The 20,914-nt window shown below is 34.7% G+C and overlaps 1 protein-coding gene across 1 annotated transcript in view; it reads right to left on the bottom strand.

The window, feature by feature from the left end:
* PTPRD (protein tyrosine phosphatase receptor type D) overlaps positions 1 to 20,914 on the bottom strand; it is a 355,891-nt gene that overhangs the window by 136,744 nt on the left and 198,233 nt on the right. Inside the window, exon 5 of the mRNA XM_082074403.1 lies at positions 3,106 to 3,294. Within this exon, the coding sequence (XP_081930529.1) occupies positions 3,106 to 3,294 (189 nt within the window). The remainder of the gene's footprint in view (positions 1 to 3,105; positions 3,295 to 20,914) is intronic.

Raw genomic sequence — 20,914 nt, 5'->3', positions numbered from 1 at the left:
TTGCTGAAAAACAAAGAGCAGTTGAATTAGAAGACAAAAAAGTTAAAAAGCATGGTCTACACCAACAAGGAAGAACCAACCAGCCACTGCTGAGGACCATAGGAGGGCCCCCCCCAAGACACCCATCAAAATCCACAAGTGGGATTAGCAGTGTGGTGTCACAAAACCCAAGAAAAATACAAAACAAGAATTACAAAAGAAGTAAACAGTTTTGTCAGAGTATCAAAAACCAACAATACCACATACCACCAAGAATAAGTCATTAACCTTTCATTTCCAAAGCCTGTAGATTAGAAGATCCAAAAATCCAGAGGTGAGAGAACTCCAAGAAAAAGAACACACACACAAAAAAAAAACAATAAAGGGAAAAAAAATCTGTAATTTTTTTTAGGGGGGGGACACATAATTTTCAACTTTACAAAGTTAAAAGAAAAAAAAAGGATCAAAGAAGAACAAAAAGAAAAACCTTCTATGAAAGATAAAACAAAAAGAAGATAGTCCATGTTGTCTTCTGCATGTCTCCTACTGTTCTCCAGACCATCTTGGCTTTGGTCCAGGACAAGAACAGCTAAGGAAGAAAAAAAAATGATCTTTTTTTGCTCCAGTTGGACAAAAAAAAAAAAAAAAGGAGGAAGGAAAAAAAAAAAAAAGAAGAAAAAAAAAGAAGAAAAAGAAGAAGAAAAAGAAGAAGAAGAAGAAAAAGAAAAAAGAGGGACAAATGGTACGCTGTGACTGGGCTATGGCCAGAAGACCTGGATATGCTTTCTTTGAAGCATATCACAAATTAAATTTTTGTTTCTTTTTTTTTTTTTTTTTTTCAATGAACAAACGAAAAAGGAAAAGGGAGTGTTCAGAAAGAAAGGTCACAATATGAGAGTCACTAATCATAACCAAACAGGACAAAGAAAAAAAAAATCAGATGATGGACATTCCTGTGGTTTGTTGTTGTTGTTTTGTTTTTTTTTTTCTCTCAAAAAAAAACCCAACAAACAACAGGACAGAGATGAGAGGGATGAAAAGACAGTAAGAATGAGTAAGATCATTCTGTGAACGTTAGTTCAGCACTCTTACCTCTTATTGGTGTACCACCTGGGTGGATAATATGAATGCAAATAAGATTAGAAAGAAGAAGCATTAGTACGAGAAGAAGGAGGCTAGGGCTTTGGAAGAAGAATCAAATTAGATTTACAGAATTAAATAAGGTCTTAAGAGAAACTCGAATTACTATACTGTTAAAACAGGAATATATTAGATAGTATTATCAGGTTATAAAATCAAGTTGCATTGTACCACAAAGGGCAGAGGCTATAATTGGCTGCATTGCCATTCTCAGAGTAGCATCTGAGTTCTTACATGTTTGCTTATATAGGGTTAGATATAAATCGAATATGCCTCAAATACTTAAAGAAAACTTCACAATACTGTACTTATAACATAGTTTAGGAAAATATTGGAAATTTTATTTAAATATATATATATATATATAAACCTATATATATATAGAAAGTGTATACACTGAAGGCTATCTCAAAACAAACACTGTAGTTTATGCTGGATCATGGCATTTACTGTTCTATAGCTGTGTGATACATGTGTACTGTTTCCTTTAGGTGTTGCTATGACTGATAAGACAACATTTCTGTGGAGGTGTGCGTGTGCGCCACTATAGGGATCTGGTGACTACACTGACTGTTAGTAAAATGCATGCCATGCATTTTAACAATAATAATAATAGTAATCATATAATAATAATCATAATAATAATCATAATAATATTCTGAATATGGAAATTAGTGGGGGTGAAGTGCGCTTCAGAACTAAGCACTTACCAATAGATTCTGGAGATTTAAATACGGAGAGAAGAAAGACAGCATAAAAATATTATTATATTCCTTATAATTTGGTACAAAGTTTTCAGTTAAATCTTTATATACTAAATCATCTATGTCACATGTGAAAAATTAATTCTTAATTTACATTAACAGAAGGTTAATTTACACAGTTCTGCTGACAACAAGCAAAAAGTCAGTTAACAAGACGATTTAACATCACAGGACAGGTCAAAAGCTGAGAATTCTGGGAAAACACGTGATTAAACAACTTAGATTCTACAACGATATCTACTACAATTGCCAAAGAAAAAAGCTCATTATATCCCAATTATCTTATTTAGGGATAAGCTTGAAACTTTATAAATCTAGAGGTGGTTTTTTTTGTTGTTTGGGTTTTGTTTTTTTTTTTTTTTTTTTGGTTTGGTTTGGTTTTTTAAAATCTAAAGAGAGCAAAAGAATAAACTAGGGCAGGAGGAGAGTGAAAGAACTGCTAGGGAAGTGCAAGGGGCAAAGAGAGAGAGAGCAGCAAAAGCTGGATTCTACACCAAAAGCAGACTTCTGTAGATCCAGAAAATACAGGATTTATAAAGCTTTAGCATAGGCGCACACTACTGTGGCTAAATGTGTTGGAAAAATGCTCAGCCAGCAAAAAAAAACACCTTTACTTCATAGATTACCAAGGATTTTTTTTTTTTCCTTAATTTTCTTTTTAAAGTATAATTGTGCATGGGAAAAAGTATTGTGTTTTATGTATTTGTGAGAGGATAGAAGATGTGTCCAAACTGGCTAATCTTTGGTGGAGTCAAATGTGGAAACGACAATATAAAACACATTTTAAATTTTAATTGAAGTGTCTAATGCAGATTTCGGTTTTGATGAATATAACCATTGGTACTCCTTGCAATTTCTGAATGAAGTCCAATGTTGAAATAAATTTGTTAAAAAAATAAAAAGGAAAGAAGAAAGAAAGAGGAGAAAATGGATCCATCAAGTACTGCAAAAAGCAGTAAAGAAAAAAAATTATCAAAAAGTACAGTCACAGCAGTGAGCAATGTGGAGTAAACAGAAGCTGCAAAACACATAGAGACAGAGTCTAGAAAAGGCTATGACAACATCACAGACATGGACAACACACTCAGTAACACAGAAAAGAGAAGAGGAAGAGAAATTATTACCTATAAATAAAAATTTAAAAAAAGGAAGAGAAAGAAAAGAAAGAAAAGGTGAGAGAGAACAACTCTGGGCGTTAGTGGAAACAGTAAGAAGACCCTACCTGAGCGTAACTGCTTGATGCGGCCGTTGTTGTTGCTTGTGTCAACAGGTAAGAAATCTTTGAACCAAGTTATTTCAGGATCGGGATTACCACTGGCTGCACATAGCATAGTAGCAGTACGAGTTCGTTCAACCACCTTCAGCTGTGGGCCCATATCAATGGTGGGGAAACCTCGGGGAATTTGATCTTCTGCAAAAGAAATGTATGATTTGAAGGATTTCCCATTAGTTACATAGTAATTCAGGAAAGCCCTAATCACTGCCCTGCTCAACGTTCTAGCATCTCCTAATTGTTTGTACCTGAGGAACTGATGCAAAAAATAGATAGGCAGTATTTTTGGTAATTTACAGTGATCAAAATGCTGATACAAAATAGAAAGTTCATTAGAAAGTGGCTACAACATTTATACTTATTTATAAAATGCATTAAATTGGCATAGATACTGCATGTAGTGCATAATCATCAGACTCCCTCTATGATATTTACAACTCTGATGTTGCTGTGCTTGCAAAAGTCCTTATTATTTTATGTGAAATATTGAATTACCATGCCTATCAACAACAGGGAAAAACCCCTTTCTTTACATGAGGCTAGTACCTCAGGAAGTGTATAGGATTTGGCCAGGGACTTAGGAGACCCAAGTTATATTTCTTGCTTGTATCATTATTACTTACGTGCTGTTTGTCTTAGCATTAGATGTCCCTGTGCTTTAGTTGCCCATCTGTAAGATGGGTATGACAGTGCTTTACTGCTGCAAAGAAGTGCTGTGAGGGTGAATACATTATAAGATTGCAAAGCACTGAGAAACTCTAAATATCGCATCTATGCAGATACTAAAGTGACAGGAGAGTCTTAAGGATCTTGAATGGATATAATGCTGTCAACTAAAACACTCAGATATGGTCAAAAATACTCACTCTAGTGCATTCAATAGCAAAATACTAAGAAATACTGAAAAAAAAGGCAATTTGCCTTCTTAAGATGATACAAACTAGCAAGTAACACTGGCAGTAAAGCAGGATCAAGCAATTTCACAGAAATCAAGTTAGCATAGATAAAATAATCCATTTGAATTACGTCATCTTGCTCTTTGTGTCCATTAAAATGGAAAAAATATTTTTATCGCAAAATAATTGGTATTATTTCAGTTCAAAAAGGACAAGCAAAAAAAAATCAAAGAGGATCAATGCTAACTGTAATCCATGTGTCTTGTTAAATGCCTTGATTGGTCATTACTGACATGCAATTGATTAAGAGATAAAATTAACTCAGAAGAAATTGTTCAATGTTCTCTCTTCCATGAAAAACGTGCCACATTTTCAAATAGTTTCATGGAAGTCTTAAGACTTTTCTGAAAAATGTATAGCAAGCAAGTATATCCTATAAATCTTTGCAGTTCCTGAGGTCTGCTGTCACTCATGAACTACTTAATTGCTTGCAATGCAAATGCACATAGATACTGCTTTGGTATATAGACACAACTCTCTAGTAAGTCTGCATAACTCTTCAGAGCTAGTATTCCTATCAATCAGTGGTTAAGTGTCGAATTCTTCGCTAGCTATAGGCTCTTCTCAAGGAAAAGTATGTCCTTTTGTCTGTTTATAAACATTAAGTCTTTACTTTGGGAGTAACTGACAAGATTTGACTTGTGACACAGAACAAGACTTTTATGACCTGAATTTTCCTACTTCAGTCACACAGAAAACCCTCGAGTCCCTTTTCCAAATATGTACGCATACAATCAAGAGAATATATTTTGAATACTAACAGAACAGAGTAGTAAAGAACTTTCCCTACTTATTTTTAATAAGGGTAATTAAATTCCATCCATCCCCCTTATGCATAGAATCTCTTTGAATGAATGCTCGTGAAATTTTCATGAGAAAAATTACAATGTAACAGATTCAAATAGCCAGACCTGTTATATTTTTGACAGTTGTGGCTTGTTTCCAATTTGGCTTTCAGGTATTTGGCAAAAAACCCCAATATACAACACAAAATGGACCAGGGAAATAATGAGATTTCTAATTGAGGTGTTTATCACAGTGGATTCAGTTCTTAAGAAGTTAATTGCTTTTTTTTCTGTCTAAGTTTATTAGTGATTTGTACAAAACTGTCTTTACACTTTGATGACACCAAGCTTGACGGATCATCAAACACACTGTGCAAGAGAGCTGAGAATCAAATCAGTGAAAAACTGCCTCTTAGCCACACTAATAGAAAAGTAACTATTAGAAAATGTTGATATATGGTAGCTCTACTATTTTATATGAGGTGAAAAGAAAAATATTTTATACTGCTCATTAATAGGTTCATTAGCCTCTAAACCACAGTATATACCACTGTTCCCTATTAATATTCAGTTCTAGTGAATTAGCTTCTAATTCATCAACAATTTAAGTCAGACTTGACCTTCTCAAAGCCATTTGGTACTGTCATTTTGAGAGGCCATTAAAGGGCAGATTTCTTTGTCCTTGTGCTTAGTGAGTCATACATGTAATACATATTTTGTTTAGGATGACAGATACAAGAGATTTGGAAATAGAGCACATTCTTTGAATTTGTTAGGTGTCTCAACAGTGCTGCATTCCATAACTGGCATTAATAGAATACCTTTACTATTGCACGAGTATCATTTCCCATTACTGGAAGAGCTCTACAAACATTATTTTTCACCAAATGTATGATCTGAACAACATAGAGAGGAAATTATGAAGACCAGATGCGACATGAACCCTAAAGAGAGAATGATATGAAACAGCTTTTCCCTGTTTCCCATCACAGTTCATGTTAGTGTTTCTAAACTGTCTCTGTCTGTATTCAGTCTGTTTGATATTTCTCATTTGTAAACAATGTCTTTGAGATTCCTACCTCTGCTGCCAGTTTTGTTAAAATGGTAATTGCTTCCCTTCCATGTATGGAAAAAGCACGTTAACCTCTACATTCAGTTTTCAGTATAAGGATACCTACTGAGATTTTCCAACACATAATTTCACATGTTGCTACCTCTGTCTCTGAGGTGAGTTTGCCTCATAAATGCAACAACATTTAGAGACAAGACTTAAACACAGCTTTTATGCGTACATAGTAATTTTGATGGAGTGGTATCTTGAAAACACCAAGTTAAATTATGCTCTACCAAAAAGAAACCATACTTACTTTTAAGTGTATCTACAGAGAAAGAAACTTTGAACATAGCTGTGCCACAGCTACATATCATAAACTCTGTTCTGCTTGAACTTTACCTGTGTTTTCTCTCATCTTAAAGAATGTGCTCTATTTAAATTAAAACAATTATTTCACAAGATCTCACGAACTTCCCAAGCTATGTCTCATGGTATTCTGTGATTCTGTATATTGTCAAGCTTACATGTATGCAAAAGGCGATCCAAAGAAAGAAGCAGATTTCATCCAAATCCAGTACAATGGATTTTACTATTCAGGTGTAGAACACAGCTAAACAAAGAGAAGAACAGTGATCTTCATCCAGCATTTGTGCTACATCTTAATATTTCCAACAGTTTTCCTGCAAAAAGCTACTTTTCGATCATGTCTTGGCCCTACATGGAGCAAGAAGAGTGGCAGCTTTTAGAAACAGATTGGGTCTTAAAGTCTTCATAGCTCTCTTGCTGAATCACTTTGGCAAACAGCAGTGTGTTTTAGCGAGAAAGACAATAGTGTGAATAATTTTCTCAGTTACAGTACTTTATGATAATATTACTATGATATGGCTAAAAAGTGCAAATTGCAATGACTTTGGTTGTGGGTTACACAGTATAAAGGCAAGGTATTAGCACTATGGCACAAGACTGGACAGTTGACATGAAAACTAGGTAATATTTCTGTTAAGTGTTTCTCTCCACGTTAACTATTTGCACCATCAAAACACCCATGTTCCAGAACACACATATTAACCTGTAGCTAAATCTGTGTAATCTGCTTAACTAAAGTACATACTCAAAGTGTTTCCCTGTGCCTCTTAAAAAAGACTGTTCTATGTGAACCAATTAATCTCATTGTGGAAATGCTGGGTGGTTCTCATTCTATTCAGGAAGGAAAAAAGATCTATCTGATATCTTTGCATAGGCAAATTTTAGTCATTCTTTAGCTCACAGAATAAAAAGACACACATGGAGTATTCCCAGAATACACTATAGATACTGAAGATAAACTGCCACAATAAAATTTATTATTTCAAAGAACAGCATAAATAAAGCTTTTATTTTCACTATTCCAGATGGCAGCGGCATATAAATTGCACTGTTTTGACATCATGACCATATTATTCAAAATCATTCTTCTTGCAACCAAACTAAATGCAGAATTGAGAACAGTAAAATCTAAGAGAACAGGGGAGGGAGTAAAATCAACATTTTGTAGCAAAGTTGGTATTCTGTACTATTATTGAAGAATTATGCATATTAATAAAATGAAAAATCAAAACAAAGCCATTTCTAATTATATGTCAAAGACTCATTTGGATTTAAAAGATATCAAGCATCAAAAAATGCCAACTAATAAACATTATTTCTATTGAAATATTTTACTAGGTAAGTTTTGCAAAAAATTAATTTTGAACACACAATACATTGTTTTCCCAGGGTCCTTTGTTCAAAGCTGCCACACAGAGATGGATACTTTCTCCTAGTGTTGATGTAAGTCGGCAAGGGAGTGTAATGGTTACACTGTAAGAACAGATCTAGATGTCTATTGGGATTTCTCTTTAATTTCATGCAATTATACCACACTCAAAAAAGGAATCAGACATTGATCAGATGATCAGAGACTCATTAAAAATTAGTAAATATTCAACAGGAGAACAGCTGTCCATACTATCCCAGTAAAAACCATGCATTTAAAACTATTCTTCCTATATTGTAGAGATGTGCAAAGCAATTTTGATGCAAAAGAAAACAAATTTGTTTAGTAGCTTTGTATGCAGTTATCCTACAAATTGCAAAGTAATGTCTATATAACAGAACATAGAGCCACTTAGACTGAATTATCATTTGCATGAATGTTGAAGCAGCAATTTCACATTACATTAAGTCAGTTAACATTCATTGTTATTAGCATTTAGCCTTAAATAAGTTCTCTGTTTTAACAAATGAGTGCACTGAGCCTTTGAAATTAGATATCTTCATAAGAACATGAAAATGGAAAAAGGAATTTGCACCTTTTGGCATTTCTTAACATCTGCTAAATTAAAGACTCTGCGTAGCAAGCTCTTTCCAAAGTGACCTGTCTCACTCACTCAATGAAATACCTCTCACTCTCCTTTAATGACAATCCAAATGACAAGAATTAACATTTGGAGAGTCATCACTCATATGAGAACACAAGCCTCAAAACAAGGTTTTATTCTCACATTTGCACTCAGGAACTCTTGTAACATATAGCACAGCATATCATCTGAACATCATACACCCAAGTTTGGTTATGATTGAATTTTTGGATTTCTGTTCTGCTTACTGGGAATCGAAGGGGAAATACAAAAGATCGTGACCTAAAAAAAAAAAAAAAAAAAGAAGATAGGGAATCCAAGAATCCCCGCCAGATGTCCCTTCTCTAACATATGGAGAGGACTAGAGGACTCAGTCAGAGTTATTGTAATGAAAAGATGGCAGAAAAATGTGGTTTTAAGTGCAGGGTATCATATATTTAGAAAAAAATTTACTAACTTCTGATGCAGAGAGAATACAGCATCCCACATATCTCCATATGCAAATGTTCACAAGAATCAAACTATGACAAGAGGATGACAAAGGGCAACGATGTGAATTTCCATGATTACCATTTCTAATTTGAGGCATAGTTTCCAGACAGGGTTAGGATTTAGATTACACTAAATCAGGGTTAAATTGAGGCTTGCCAAAAGTGAGGATTAGGAAATTGCATGATTGCTCTATCTAGACAATATTTTTAACATACTAATATTTGTGTTTTCACATCCTCCTTACTTCCATTTGAAAAATAAAGGAGAAAGAATAACTAGTGCAGTGTGACAGTCTTTGCTTTAAGATTAAATTTTTCACATCACACACAGTTTTATGTTGCAGTAAATCATGAGAACAGCAGCAGAGCTTGCTTCTCATGTCATTAGTCTGAATACACAAGTTGGTCCAGAACACATGAAATAATTACTTTCTTTTTCTTCCCCTCCTTTCTGCTCACTAATACTTTGTTAAAATATTGGTATTAGTAAATATATATGACACTTTTTCCAAGTTATTAACTCTTATTCATTCTTAAGCATAAAGCAATAAATTACAATAAAGTTGTAACATACTAACTTGAACTGAGAAGGGGCAAAAGTATTTTGGTTTTGCTTCACTAAAGAGGTCATGAGAGAAAGAAGTCCTCAGTCTGACAAAGGAGCTGTCAGACCACACCAGTTCCATTCTCCCTCCTTCCTCCCCATTTGCACCACATGTCTAAACATGTGCCTAAACCTAAAGGAATGATAATACTGTCAAAGAAAACCACAGAAATTCAGCTTGTCATCAGCACCACCTCTGTTACTGATGTTACACAGCTTTCAATTAGTAGTTTCAGTGCTATAATCTTACTGAATACCTTTCAATGCAGCCTACATACTCTGCAGCCCAAACTGACAACTATGAAGTATACTAACTGCATTAATGTCACAACTGCAAAATTTAAGGACCCTGACAAAGGAACTGTAGTGGCAAAACCTGGTGCTTTGTTTGAGTCTTGTTTACAAAGGAGAATAGTACTATTTTTAGCATTTCTAGCTAGCATCAATCGTATGCATTTCAGAAAGAGACAGGGGGGGATTTTCTCTTTGATAAGCAGGTAGGAACACACACCAGAAGGCCTACAGATTGGTCTCTCAGAAGAAGGAAATAAGTCGTAAGGGTGATGAAATTGTATCCCTCAAGTCTTGACAAAAGATGCTTGTGTCAGGATCTGAAAGAACTTTAGTTGCAATGAATTAAACAGTAACTTATTCCAGGTAGAGGATAAGCATTCCAACTGCTTTTATGGTGCCTGGCACAGCAATGCACCATACACAGGTAGCAATTTGGATGTTATTGCAGTATTTCAATAAATAGCAAACATAATGATTAATAACAAAGAGTAGAAGTGCTATTATTGCTGAGAAGAATGCAAAAAGAGGTATGTTGTCAAAACAGACAATGTAAAAACTGTAAAAACACATATGAAGAGGATATCCCTTGAAACCCAGTATTAGTGAGCATTACACTAATGTTACTGGTGCAAAATGTGCACAGTTTTTCTACATCTAATGCTGCATTCATCTTCCTTGATCTGAAGATCATGCTTAAAACATTCATAACACTTACAAGACTACAGATGACAACAAAGCAGTGTCTTATATCAGGTAGTCCTAATATTTATGAGCAAAAGAGAATCCAAAGTGGTGGCAAATGCTAAAATACATGGAATCTTTGAACCTGTATGAACCTTTAACAGAAGCAAGAAAATATTTCCTTTACAAGTGGATGGTGAAGTTCCTCCTTGGTGTCCTGGCTATGGAGGGAATGGATGTGCACCAGACCTCACTCTTCATCCTCCTGAATATTGGGGAATATCCCTCTCATATCTCGTGCCCATCTATGGCAACATTCCCTCTCAGAGATACTGGGAAGACACCTAGGAATCTGTCAGCAGGGGGACAGGTGTAGGAGAAGAGAGTAGGTATGAAGTTATTTTCTGCATGGGGTGGGTTTCGATATTAGGTCCAAATAGCTTAAAGGAAGTGTCCTGACAAGGAATTTAGAGAGTATTTTCTTTTCGGGGGAAACATAGCCATTTGCTTCTGTTCTGGAAGAATACACGAGGGCTTTCTCTGTAGCAGAGGACACACATTGCTTAAAACCCACACTGTGAAACACGGTGGTTCACACAGTGAAAAAACATACTTCTTCATAGTCCTGTGCCCAAGCTCAAGCATTACTGCTGTCTGATATATACCCTTGAATGAGTTACATAGCAGAAACTCAAATTAACACTTAATAGTATACATGCAGATGAAGACATACATATAGCAACACAGAAATGTTACTATTTCTAAAGCCTAAGGCAGTCAACACTTCAGGATTTTCATCTCGGAAAGACTCACGGTTCATGATGTCACAAACATATCTTTGCTATTAAATATTTTGGCTGCAAAAAGAATGTTAGAACTGGCTGTGGCCTGCGACTTCAGCTTCTATTGGAAATTTTGCTGCTGCCCTAAACTGAAGTAAATGGGACTGGTCTGGGTTTAACACGTTGCATGCTATAATAGTAAGCACTGTTTTCATGAATGATAGATAATGACTGTACTCTGAGTCATTGCATGGAAGAAAATACTCAACATCTCATCATACTTGCTAGCATGGGGGAGGCCTGCCTACAAAATAGGGAGAGAGGGCCTGGGGATGCCAGGCAGTGCTTGCCCTGATCCGCTGAGAGCTGGCACTCGTGCTCTTCCAAAGCATGTTTCACAATAATAAGTACATGGCCTTGAAAGAGCTGTTGTGAGGTGTTGTGAACTGAACTGAGCAAACTCAAGCATGCTTTCTGGAAGATGGAAGGAGAGACACGTAGTTTAAACATGACAGCTTCACATTTGTCTAGCAATGGCAGCTAATATTTCTCATGGAACTCTAAAGGAGGAATGGTGTGTGGATTCATTCATAAGATGTTGAACATAGGACAAAAACGGATTTACTCAGCTTTGCTGAAACTTTTGTTGCAATTTACTTGACTAACTGCACTAAAAATTATATTGTCACTAATGTGAAATAGGATCTCAGCTTGGCATAATAACATAGATATTAAAAAGCAGGCTTTTTTAAAAAACTGTTCTAAGTGTTGAGCTCAATGTTCACACCTGTAAAACCATCATAATGATTTTAACTAATTATGAAATTCAGGGATGCCTCTAAAAATGTAATGAAATCAAAATCTGCAATAGGCAGTGTAAAAATGAAATTTATTACAGTCCACAGTTTGTGATTATCTCCAAATTACAAATAAAGAATGTCACCAACAACATTTGTAAGTGTTTGCTTACTAAATGCTAAATTGCTTTTATGTAGGGTATTGGTAAACTTTTTGTTTTCATTATTTCTTTTTAAGATACTTTTTTTACCAACTTTTGCCTATCTGATCAGAGATGATTCTAACAATGCAAGGTGTACTTTCTAGAAAAAAGTAGATGGAAGTGTTGTTTTTTTGTTTGTTTTGCTTTGGTTTATTTTGTCTTTTATAAAATAAATTTCTACAAATGAAAAGGATAATTTGTTAATACAGACACAGAGATGTTTCTGTTCCAGTAGAACACTGCACTAGCATGGAAGTAGTTGTTCTGTGTAGCTGGAAGTCATGGGCATAAAAGCAAATAAATCATAAAGTATTCTGCGAAAAACTGTTAATGAAGTCAAACAGCTGCAGAGAGTAGTTCCTGTCTTAAAACAGACATAGTGTGACAGACTAAGCTTAGCATAGCATTGTATGTGTCAAGTACATCAAAACTTTAGTGTAAGCACAAAAATCTCCATGCCAACTCTGTGGACAGACTTAACACATGATAAGTTTCATGAGGAAGGTACAAATGAAGAAAACAAAATCCTTGAAAGCAAAAGATGTGAATCTGACCAGTGGTGAATTACCACTCAGTGAGATGCCCTGTGCCACAGAAACAACACAAAAACTGACTGGGAGTGCCAGGGTTGTGTCTGGTTTCAACAATGGAACTTTTTCTCCTTGGATTTATTAGTAATAACAGCTGTCATCCATTTTATAGCTAAATACAAAACTCACTCATTTCAGAGAAAAGAGATCAAACTATTTTCCCTGTAGGCTAGAGGGGTAGGCATGGAGATTATTATATGCACTCTTTAGAAGCAGTTGAGAGCAGGTCAGATGTTATAGTAATTAAGAAATAATTTCTGCTGCTAACAAATATTTAGCAATAAATCTTAGACTACACAGAAGTATTTCAGGGTTTTTTTTGTACTTGAAGAAGACTTGAGAAAACTCAACCCATGCATGCAAAACATATTTTTGTTTTTATTTAATTAAGATATATTACTTTTAGTAAGTGCTACGATTTAATCTGTTCTGAGTATTAATTGAAAGGCTGAGACAGGGAGCATGAAAAGAAGGGTTGGTTGGTTTTGATTTTTCAGTAAATTCCAGATCCTTTGAGGAAAACATCTTGCTAATATATAGACAGCTTTTTTTTCCCCCCCCTTTTTCTTTTTTTTCCCTGTTCCTGCTCTAAATACTGTGCTTTTGGAAAAGGTTTGTCTAGACTGTCTGTCCTGATGTGTTAAAACCTTTCTGAAGAAGATGATTTTTAACCTTTAATATGACACATCTAAGCCTTCATCATGTTATAGGACCTGATACAGGTATGTGTCCACAAACACTGTTATCTTCAATGTCTCACATTAGCATCTTCTTTTCCTTTTAAAACCCACCAACAAGCCACTCTGAAAGACCATTGTCAAGACCTTTGAGGAAAACATTCTTGTTAATTTGGCCTTAAAAATCAATATGCTTCTACAATGCAAGAGAAAAATCTTTCTCTCTTTATCAGGTTTTATAAACCAATGGGCCAAAATTTTCCAAGGTAAATATTCAAGTTCACTTTATTACATGACTTTTTGGTATTTAGTAGCTGGGTTTGCACAAAAGTCAGTATAATGGAGATCACAGCTGCAGAAACACTTCCACACAAAATTCTTGCCTGAATACACTGGAAATCTCCCTCTGCACCAAAATTTCTAAAAGCTCTTAGAAACTATCAGCAAGTACCTCACAAATTTCCTGATCTCTGTTGCTATGGCTGTGATCAACTTTAACAGTTCATATAGCAAGCAGCATTACATGAATGGCTGATGCTAACTTAAGTCTTCCAAAGAAAAACAAAATAATGGCTTTTCCAGATGCTCTTCTGCTGAAGACTTAAACAACTGTCAGGAAGCATACCTAAGTGCTACTATCAGTTTTAATGAGCTTACAGAAATCATCAAATAAATAAATAAATAAATTCATTACTACCATAGGTAGTATTCCTAATTTATTTTCTGCATAAATTCGGCCACAAAGTGTTTCATTCCAAAAAAAAAAGGAGACAGAACTTCCCTAGAAAAAAATCTTTGATTACTCTCTGTGAAAAAGCAAAAATAAACGCAACAATTTTGTCCTGTTTCAATGCAGGACATCAGAAATTATCACGGTGCAAAAGGCAGAATACAACAGCTGCAAATATGGGACTATTTTTCTAATGATTCTGAGTCAGGAAAACATGCATATCCATTTGCTAGCAGCAAAATATATAGTAATGCTAAATAAACTTATGCACAACATACGTCAACAAGTAACTTGGTCTAAGTTACATGATTTCTTCTGAGTATGAAGGATTAGCCCCAGAAAATTTCAGAGATCTCATTCTGTCCTATCTTTTAAATTCCTGGGTAAAAGTTCTTTTTAATTAAGGTAACAAAAACCATTTTAATAGCTATTATTACTGTTACATGATTGTACAAAGAATTTAACAAAGCAGACTTAGCCATTATAGTGAAAAATGGGTACAGTTACATCTCAATAGCTCCATACAATTAGAGCAGATTTTTCAAATTTCATAAAGAATTCCTTATTTTTTTACAGTATTTAGTTTTATCATATGGAAGACAGTGAGAGTATTCCCAGTATTTGAGTCTAAAAAATCACTTGCTCCAAAAACGTTTTAATGATAAAACCACTACACATTAAAAAAAAAAAAAAATTAATTCAAAATCAGTTTTGCATCATTCTGTAACATTGCGTAGCTGTAAAATATTATGAAAAATATAGTATTGCTTCATATTTCTTAAACTATTTGTATACTTAAGTATATTGCTGAACTGCCGTATTTTCTAAATTCATTGCCATTTTATTTCATAGGCCATATCATATTATGCTTTCCTTCTACTTCAGAAGCAAATCTGGTCATTTACAAACTCCCCCTGCACACATGGCAAATATTACATTCACTTTCTCTATAAGTGAAATCAACTTATATACATGTCACTTTTCTGCTTGAAGATTCATAAAGTGCTGTTTAGATTTTATGGTGAGCACTATAAAAATTAAGACATGCATCATCAAGAACACTGCATTTCACTACGGTATTCAGGCTAGCTCTTGTGCAAAGGACATACAGCATTGCAGAGAAATAAATGAGTATTTTCTAATATCATGGGAAGAACAGGGAAGCCATTTAATGTATGTTCATATCACTAACCATTGAGTTTTGGGACTGAACAGGCAGCCATTTCATGCAAGCAACACTGAAAATTAGTTATTAGAAAACCAAGATAAAAGAGCAAAAGTTAATTTTTAAGTTGATGTTTTGGTTGCGCAGGTGGAGTAATATGCACCTATGCAAACCCTGATTAGAAATGCCACTGGATTCTATCAACTTTCTTGGTTAATAAATATTTTTTTTTTAGATCACAATAGTATATTAAGAGAAACAGCACTGAGCTTTTAGCACTATATCAAAATATCTGCTGAGTATTTGCTAAATGGTAAGATTAGCTCTTACTACCACCACTTGCTTTAGCAGCTACATATTAGTTGGACTCTCTTTGTTATTTAGAGGTTTTGAGATTGAAAGTTCACAGCCAGAGGCTGTAGGGAGGTAGGCAAACAACTACATTCTCAGTCAGTATGAGATGTTAGTTTAATAATTATTACAATAAAACACATACGGTTTCTATTCTTCTCTTGATGTGCACATAATACTAATTAATAGGAGTTACAGAAGTGCATCAAAAGAATAGATGCTATGAAACCTAGAATTCATTTTTAACACATGAAAACAGTATTGCACCTCTTTGTATGAAATCCTCAAATAAAATACTCTACAAATTGAATACCACCTGTATTAATACTATTAATGGTGTTAAACCTGAGACATTCATTTTATATTGATTTTATTTTACTATGCCCTTAGTGTTTTAAGTGATTTCTGTTGTTCCTTTTGTGCATAAATTTATTTTCTTATAGTAAGTTTCTGGTTTACATTTCCGTATTTTTCTGTACAGTAGTGTAGTGAGATATCATTATTTCTATAAGACTATAGAGATGAATGCTTACAAGTTACATATTGAGTTTAATACTTTGGTCTTCTTGCTATTTTTACTCAGGAGATAAGCATCTTTTAAAACCATTTTTCCTTCCTGCTCCTCCCTCCCCACTTTCCAATTTTCTTTCAGGAGAAGAGTATTTCAGTCAGTGTTTAGTCTTCTGTTCAAAACTGCATCCCCAGAGAGTTGTAACTACTTGTCAATCTCCCAAAAGCAAAGATGAGAATTTAAAGTACTCCCTTTGTTTTAGCTGCAAAGTTAACTCCTTGTTCTCCACCTGCTGGTATACAAAAATTTCACTTGAACTTGCTGGTGGACTCAAATTTGGTTATTTGCCTAGAGCCTTGGTGGCTCTAATGCTTTTTAGGTGCAGGGGGTGTCTGCTGAGGGCTACACCTCCCACTCAAGAGTACTTTCTGTTGTGGTGAAGGGTTTGCTGTCAGTGTGTGCAGTGTCTGTGGCCAGCACCAGAAGAAATTAAGATTTAGGAAAATTTTACTGAGGATTTTGAAGTTCTGGTGAGGATTAATCACTTTATTTGTAAGATGACAGCACTCCCAGTTCTGGTTAGTGCTTTAATGTGTCAGACAAAATGTCTACTTGCAGCACTGAATAGCAGAAAGCCACTGAGTAAGATTTGATGGCATCACCACCATTGCTGGGTGGCAATTTACTTTTCCATTTTTTAGCCTACCGTTTATGCTGAACAATCACGATGACTCATGTCTTCTGCCTTTTCTAAGATGTTCTTCATGTGCAAAGGGATTGGTAAATTTGCTTACAATTTAGTGGGAAAAAGACAATAGTGTGTGCTGGCCTTCTACAATACAAAGGGTAAAAGACTGTGGATCAAACTCAAACTCTCAGAAGAATTATAAGCATGTAATTCTGAAAGAAGAACTGATAAAGATGCAACATCTGCAATATGACTATGCACGTGACACACTTGAGCTCAAACTCAAACCATCCTAATGATCACATCTGCATGCAAACTCCAAAATTTAAATGTGATGAAGACATATGTGGTACTTAAAAGCTGAAAAACAAGCCTCAGTTTGTTTCTGAGCAGTGAATGTAATAACAGCATAATCATTCCACAGATATTAACAGTCATTTCATGTTTTCCAAATAGAGCAATACCATATTTTCTAGTAGGTTTTTTTTCCACTTAAAAAAAAAAAGTCCTAACTAGTAATAGAACATTAAGAACAAGAGATGGTTTCTATTTTTTTTTTTTTTTGTATACTAATGTAACTACTAAACACCAAGCAGACACACTTCATTTGAGTGATTTTTAAAGCACAACTTTGTAAATGATGATCAGATACATTCACCAGAATGAAAATAAGATTCCTTAAATCCTATTCCACCATTTCTAGAATTATTTCCTAATTTACTTCATGTTCACTCTAAATGAGCATCCTATCTTGGGGGAAATGCGAAATATGACAGAAAATATAGGAAAGAAGTGTTTGGATATATCCAGGCACAGATTACTGATTATGAATTTGAAGCTCACAAAGAATCAAGAAACAGATATATAATCCTACAGTCATACAGAAGACTAGCCTTAGAGAAGACTAGCCTTAGTAACCACTTTCAATCAGAATGTATGTAATTCATTTTGGCTAATGTCTAATTGATTTTAATTTTTCTATTATTTCCATAGAGCAAAACATCCTTCTAAGAACAGTATTAAAGATTTTATTTATTTATTTATTTATTTATTAAACACAGAGAATAAAAATATTATCCTAGAAACACCTAACAACATTTCAGTCTGACTTCAGAGAGTCAGTATCCCTCTTCTGTATTTTAGTGAAGAAAACTGGAAAGACTGAGGATGATTATATAGTTTGTAGTGAACCTGCATAATAGAAAGAACAGGCTTCCTTATGAGGCACACTGCCAGTACACTCAAAGTTAAAACCAGATAAGCTTCATGTGGCCTGCTCTTGTATTTCAAGTAAAAAGCAAGTCACTGGATGATGGTGGTTTTGGGGAAAATATTCATGCTAGTTAAAATAATTTGAGCTTCTCCACGGAATAGAAGTATTGAGACAAGGATGTCTGCTTCTCTATTTCCTACTCATAATTAAGTAGCATTTGCAAGGAGTTGTCTAGACCTCTACAGTTCTGTTTTAATGTCCAACACCTACGAGCAAGTACTACTTTAATAAGCAAATGACCAATAGCAAATCAAACCCTGACATAGTTTCAAAACAGTGAGTACAATCCTGGAAAACAGAATCAGAGTTCATAGCAAAAGACAGTTTGTGATCCACAAGATTTCTCAGAACCCAGGAAAGGGCTCTGTGGTTCATCATCACAGTCAGCTGGTCTGTCACAAAATATGATTCCATGTTCTCTGTGTAATTATTACTCATACACATGAAATAAATATGTTCTATCCAGTGTTTTCACTCAAATCACCACTCAGTACCTCTTAACAATATGCTCTTTCAAAACATCAGTGGAATCAGGGCTGAGGCATCTCAACTTGTCCCAGGATATAGAAACTGACCTCTAAAGGCATCACAATTGAAAAGTAAGAACCCTTGAATTTCTCAATGTTCCCTCTGAGATACAAGAGTTCAAGTAGTTCATCTACTTTAAAATCCTCTAGTGTTCTTGCCAATTAACTCAATTTGACACCACACCAAAAATCTGGAAACAAATTACCTGTTCTTAGGGATTTTAGAAAATACATTCCAGCAACTCATACTGCCAAATTTACTATAAACTTTGTGGCATAGAGATTTTGGAAGTAGCCCTACTTCCAGATGGTCACAGGTAACAGAATTTCAACTTGTTGCTTCCATATCTGCCTTGTGGTCTGTCTACAGTAAGCACTGTTTCGTTTCCTGCTAGGTGCAGGGAAGACGCTTCTAGTAGTGAAGAGGTTAGGTGTCCAAGACTGACTTGCAAATTCCTTGAACAGCTCCTACTTTTTGTTCAAGTATAACATACGTCTATCTTCTAAAATAATATCTCATTCTTGCTTTGGATGGTAGTTAAGTAAAAAAATTCTGAACTGGGTTCCAAGGTTTTTAAAGGTCAGATCTTCAGATCCTGTTGTGATGCCAATTTATGTCAGTACTTTTTTTTTCTTCCTCTCTATACAAATGAGTATAAGAAAACAACCTCCAACTAAACAGCTCTACAGAACACAGTATGGTGCTTCTCCTCCCTCTGAAAAACAAACAAAAAGAACCCAAATAATCCAAAGCTTTCATGAACTTACAAAAAATGTAATGTTATGGAACACTGTAATTTTGAGCATAAGAAAGCAGGAAACCAGCATATTCACAGAATAAAAAAACAGGCTGGTGTGACATTTTTTCTTCCCTTTATATATGATGCCATGCACAGTAAATCTGAATGGGAATTAGGCTACTAGTTTTATACTATCACAATATTTCAAAGATGCAGAAATTCATTACAACTTCTGTGCAGTGTCTAGATCAGCACATTTAACCTCTTTGATCATATATTTTCTGAGAACTTCTTTCTGTGTCTAATTATCGGTATTATTCTCCCTCTGCAGATTCTTTAGCAGGCTTTGTGAATTTAATCAGAATCAATGCATTCCCCTGTATGATTAAATTTAAGCACTTTCTGATTCCATCCTTACTATGGTTCAAGCTGGTATCACCACTCACAATAGCTGATCTTGATTTTTAAGCTTGAAAATGCTATGAAATCTAACTGCATACCATGTTTTACAATCAGCTCTTTTAAGAGATCATAAGACATACAAATTCACATTCTCAGGTTCACTGGCTACACTGTTAGGCAAAATACAGGCAGAAGGGATGCTACAAATGAAAGATTCCTATAAAATAAAAATGTCTTGTCAGTGACAATGAAAGTAAAATATGTTGTTATTCACAGGCAAAATACTTAAAGGCACATCACCTCTCCAGAAGCTGACCACATGCTTTGTTACATATTTGCATAAAAGGTTTTACACATTAATTTTCATATGTGTGGTTTTAAATCACTTGTCTGTATTTTTTATTTAGCAGGTGAAAGAGATTTTCTGTCCATAGCTTCTGAAAAGGAAATAATGAAATGGCAGCTGTTCTGAAAATATGCAGAAGGAATACAGCAGGGTTCCTCCATAACCATGAGTGACATGAAAAAAATCTGTCAACGCTGATTTGTTTTTCCACTTTCCCTATGAGAAGCTATACTCCAAAAAAAAACCACATAAAAATCTTCACATGGATTATCATCTTCAAATATCCAGTTACAATAATGGTGAGAAAGTCAGATAAAAGTTTATAGTAGAGTTTCTTAACAAAGGAATGGGTAACACAGTATATATATATATATATTTTTTTTTTTATTTTTTTTTTTTTTTTTCTGTATTGCTCAGGGAATACCAAATCAAATCTCATTTTTACTGCAACATACTGACAAGGTAAATAGAACTCAGGAAATAGCAACAATACTTATGAAGCATTTCAATGAAGTAATTCATTGTTCATACTTAGGAGACTAATGTTAGAGCTGTCTTAGCAAATAATGAAAATAAACAGCCATGTAGGAGGCAGAGGATGAGCACAAAACGAGGACAGGTATGGGATGAGAAAGTCTTTCAAAACAGTCACAAGGAGTATCAGAAAGTAGCTTAAGAGAGATAGCACTAGCTCCTTACCAAGCCTAATTTAACTGGTGGAATGGTGAACAAT

The sequence above is a fragment of the Streptopelia decaocto genome (genome assembly GCF_964273445.1).
Source record: "Streptopelia decaocto genome assembly, chromosome: Z".
Lineage (NCBI taxonomy): Eukaryota > Metazoa > Chordata > Aves > Columbiformes > Columbidae > Streptopelia > Streptopelia decaocto.
The sequence above is the reverse complement of the archived record's forward strand: the minus strand, read 5'-3'. Positions and strand labels throughout refer to the sequence as shown.